General features: G+C 35.7%; 1 protein-coding gene across 1 annotated transcript in view; it reads left to right on the forward strand.

Annotated features, from left to right (window-relative positions):
• The window catches only part of LOC125034229, a 23,598-nt gene that overhangs the window by 5,844 nt on the left and 12,754 nt on the right, over nt 1-5,000 (forward strand). Inside the window, exons 2-6 of the mRNA XM_047625942.1 lie at nt 123-175; nt 543-723; nt 1,452-1,526; nt 3,498-3,602; nt 4,383-4,623. Of these exons, the coding sequence (XP_047481898.1) occupies nt 123-175; nt 543-723; nt 1,452-1,526; nt 3,498-3,602; nt 4,383-4,623 (655 nt within the window). The remainder of the gene's footprint in view (nt 1-122; nt 176-542; nt 724-1,451; nt 1,527-3,497; nt 3,603-4,382; nt 4,624-5,000) is intronic.

Consider the following 5,000-nt stretch of genomic DNA (forward strand, 5'->3'; position numbering starts at 1 on the left):
CTTCAAAGTCCATGAATCCTGACCTATTACATTGTGCCACAAATATCATATCTTCCTCTAAATATACTCTGTAATGCGTAAGTACTGTTTATCTTCATTTTCTCATATTTTTTCCCTTTCAGATAATTGAGTGTGTTTCACTGTCAGGGTCATCAGAGGCAACGGGAATAGAAGGGTGAGTCTTTTTTATGGGTAATCATGTTTGTATTATGTTAGCGTAAGTTGTATATATATATATATATATATATATATATATATATATATATATATATAGAATCAACTGTAGCATGCGTTGTTTTTAACTGATGTGGTGAGTATTGAGACACATCCACAAAATCATTGAATATAAGTAGACCCTATATATAGTGGAGCCCTACTTTAGCGTTATTTATCTGTATTGTTTTTGCTGTAGTTATTATCGTAGTCACTTAGACATATATGCATTTATGTACATATATATTGTGTATATGTATACAGCATATGCATATATTTTTTCATGCTTGTCTCTTTGTTGAAGTATCATTCTCTCTTCTCTTTTACAGAACGGAATTTGTTTTATCAGAAGCCGGGGATGTCACTTGGACAGTTACAGATGGCTGCGATGCACTACCCCTCTTCTCCTGCCAGATGTATGAGGTTTACACATACCAAAATCTCCAGTGCTATGGCAACAGGACGCTACTGCGGTTTGCGGCGTACAATGGGCATATCATTGAGTTTAGAGTAAGTTTTCTTCGAGTGCTTGGCTGTTTGGCTTAGGGCAAGTTTTGGGTGCCTGTAGTATTTTTATTTCATTTACTTTTTTTATATATATTTTTTTTTATGGATCTCTTGTCTTTTCTGCTTCCATTTTCCTTTGTCTGGGTTTGGTGTCATTTCTTCTATAAGTCAGTATTCTTCTCTGTTGTCTCCCTACCTCCCTCACTCCCCGCTTCCTCTCTCTCTCTCTCTCTCCCTCTCTCTCTCTCTCTCTCTCTCTCTCTCTCTCTCTCTCTCTCTCTCTCTCTCTCTCTCTCTCTCTCTCTCTCTCTCTCTCACTGGACTTGTGTCTAATAAACATTACTGTCATGGTATTGTTATGTTATTGGAATTACTTTTATTATTTTTGTTATCATTAACATTATTCTTATTATAACTATTATTATTACTTTTATTATTATTATTATTATTATTATTATAAATGTTATTATTGTTTTGACTATCATTATTGTTATGACTTATTATTGTTGTTATAAAGATCACTATCAATTTTATTATCTCTACTGCTGTATTACTTTCATTGTCATTAATACTAGTATTAGTAGTATTTACTAATAGGTCTAGTATTATAAGTATTATTATTATCAGTACTATTTCACAATTGTTAATATTTTTATCAATATTATTGTTTTCATTATCATTATCATGATTATTATGTTATTAGATGAATAATTTCTTTTGTTCTCTGTCAGCTGGACCAACCGGTGATGTCGAGAGACCTCATGCTGTTGACCTACGATGGGTGGTTCATGTTGCAGTGCGAAAAGGTGAGTGTCAAGAATTTTTGTTCACTTTTTTTTTTTTTTCTAAGAGGTCAGGATTACTACTTCTTGTTTGTGTTGCTATATTGGTGTTTGTGTTCCTAGTATTTTGAACAGTGGATATTATTAGTAGCATTCTTATTGTTAATAGGGATAGGGGAAAAAAGGGGTTATTTTAGGTCATACCTAAGAATTCCAGGGGCTACCTGATTTTTCCTCAATATGTGACCCCAGAACATTATATCAACTTAAAAAAAGTTAATTTTGTTCAATTTTCACTAATTGCACCCCCAAAAACCCCCATGCGCATGCCCAAAATTATCAATTTTTCACCAGAACATCTATTTTTAAATACATAGTTATGTATGGTATCATTTTTAAAGGAATTTTAAGGAGATTTAAAAAATAATTACATTCATACATGTACTGCTACTTGTGAAGGGTAATAGACACAATCATGTTTGTGATGCATCAAAGAAAATTATTGACATGATGTGCATCTTGGCTGCTGCTGCTTTACAAGACAAATAAGACAAAAATAGCAATGATATTATCTAACCGTGAAGACACTTAGACAACAAATCAGAAAGAAAGATTACAACAAAGGCTGCAGGAAAAACTTATGAAGTGTGAAAAAGCAATAGCCTACAACATAAAGCTGCTGGATAGTCTTGGGGTGGACCTTGTGCCTCAGTTGATGAGCTACACAAAGTCTTGAAGGAAAAAACAAATGAGCAAGAACTCATACTCAAAACAGAACACAGCTACTATGTTCATACCCATAAGACAGATAAAATTGCACAACCAGCCTTGTACAAGATTAATGGGATTACACATGAGGAAAAGCTTATTAACTTGGCCATTTTGCTTGATGATGACACTGTTAGCCAATACACAGTGGTTGATTTACCAACTAATGTTGATGTTATCTCTGCTCTTAATTCTATACAACATCAAAAAGAACATTGCAAGGATGCAATGTTTAAATTAAATGAGCTCTGTGTAGTGGTGTAGCAAAACTGTGATTCGAAATATGAGTGGTTCATAGCATATGTAAAGGACGTTGATGCTGATAAGTACACAGTTGATCACCTACATCGTGCCACTAGCGGTTCTGACTGCAAGTGGAAGTATTCGCGCATTGAAGATGTCCAAGAAGCAGAATTGGACCAAATTATCAATTGCAGTGTAGAAGGGCACTGTGGGATATTGCACCAGACAAAAGAAAGAGGCTATTTACATTGAGCAACATCAAAGCAATTGCTGCTACATTTAAAAAACACATGGATTTTTTACCAGTATTATCAATATAATGACAAGTACTTCTATTGTCTTCTGTCTTACTTATTAACTATGATCCTTTTCAACTATTATATTCACAATCCTCTTAAAGTTTGCTTAGAAATGATATCTTGGAAGTTTATTTTGTCAAAATTTCCATTTTTACCCAACTTTTGCTTGTTTTTTCCTGAAGGGTAAGTTTTTGGGGGTGCAATTCCTGAAAATTGAAAAAAAGTCAGAATTTTGTCTTTTTTCATTTTTCTGATAAAGATTTCTACCAAAAAAAAAGGTAGCCACCTGTTTTTGAAAACATGACCTTTTATCTCCTATCCCTATTGATAATAGCATTATCCTGGTCATTTTGATTATTATCAGTATCATCATTACTAACATTAATAACAGTGTCATTAGCGGCAATATCAACATCAATAACAATGTCATTATCAGCAGCAATATCATTAATATCATTATTAGAATCACTCTCATTGCTATCATCATTGTCAGTGTCACTACATTATCATTATCATCATTGTCATTATAATCATTATCATACACATTGTAATCATAATTGGTGTCATTATCATGACTACCATTATCGTTAGCATTGTCAGCACTATCATCATAATCATAGTCAGTGTCATTATTATGACTATCATTATCATCACTATCATTGTCTCTCTCCTCTCCTTGCAACAGCTGAGCACCCCAGACGTGGCTCCAGACCTCCCATACTCTCTCCTCCCTGCGCTGTCTGATGGCTATTTTTCCGACGTCACCATCACATCTAGATCAGGAAGAAAGGTGAGGGGCTAGGCTGTTGCAGGGGAATGCCAGACTGGAGTTGACTTTTGGTACCCAGAATACAGGAGGCAAACTTGGCTTGATCTTTTGTTCGGAATGTAAGGAAATAAGAAAAAAAAAAGAGAGAGAGAGATGAGTCTTAGACTAATGTGTGATAGATTTCAGAAAATAATTACAAGAAATTGAATCAGATAGCAAAATAAAATTATATTTAGAATTATTGTAAATTGGGACTAGGGAACATACCACATAGTACTACATAGTGCAGGAAACTTCAGAATTTAGATTGATGACTGGAATACTGGACAGGAGTACAGAATGCTTATTGAATCATGATTTTATAGCTTATACAGATTTTTATTTAGATTGGTTTTGTACAGTGGAATATTGATTAACCTTTTATACACATCTGGTATTCTTGTTTTGAAAATGAATGACAAAAAAGTGGATGAGTAAATTGTATGAAAAGCTGGAAGTCACCCAATTATATTATTTCTCTCTTTCTCCCCTCTCACTTTTTCTCTTATTTCATTCTTTCCCTGCCACATATCTTCCTTTCTCTGTCTTTCCCTTTTCTACCTCCTCATGTTCTTTCATCCTTTCTTCTCCTCCACTCCTACTCCACCCCCTTCAATGTTCTTCTCCACCCGTTTCACTCCTCTGTCTCCCGTTCTCCTCTTCACCTTCTCTCTCTCTCTCTCTCCATCCTCTTTCTCCATGATCCACCCCATCCCTATCTTCATCCCTCTTTCCTTGCCCTGAACCCCTCCCCCCCAACAGTTTGAAGTACACAGCATTGTCCTTGAGTGCAGCCTGCCGGGCATGGACTGGCAAGATCTCAGTGGGCTGGAGGATGCGGTGCTAGAAACTGTCTTACACTACCTATATTCTTGCTGTCTGCCACCCAGCTTGACCACAGCCACTGCACAGAGGACCATGGCTGCCACCCAACACATGCCAGGATTAGAGGAGCTGCGCAAAAAGTGTGATATCTTTGTCAAAAATACAAACCTGCGGAATAGTGAGTCAAACTGGTGGTCACTGCTGTCTTTGTTTCTGCTTTTGCTGTGCATGTGTTTGTTTATTAGTTGTTCAATTGAAGGGGAGTCTGTTACATGACTACAAGGGCCATTCTGGTAGGCCAGAATCCATATACAGATAGATTCTTAGATCAATAAATGAATATGTATACATATATTGATGTTTAGATTGATAGATAAATAGATATTTGATACAGAATATCAGGCAGCATGAATATGAGTTGGTGGCAGGTTGATTAATGCATACACAAGTAGGTAGATGGATAGCCTAGATACATGGCTACATATATAGACTCAGTCTGTGTGAAGAACAACTGGAACTATGACACATAGTAAACCAAATGTCCATGGCATTTCC

This window comes from Penaeus chinensis, chromosome 17, assembly GCF_019202785.1.
Source record: "Penaeus chinensis breed Huanghai No. 1 chromosome 17, ASM1920278v2, whole genome shotgun sequence".
Classification (NCBI taxonomy): domain Eukaryota; kingdom Metazoa; phylum Arthropoda; class Malacostraca; order Decapoda; family Penaeidae; genus Penaeus; species Penaeus chinensis.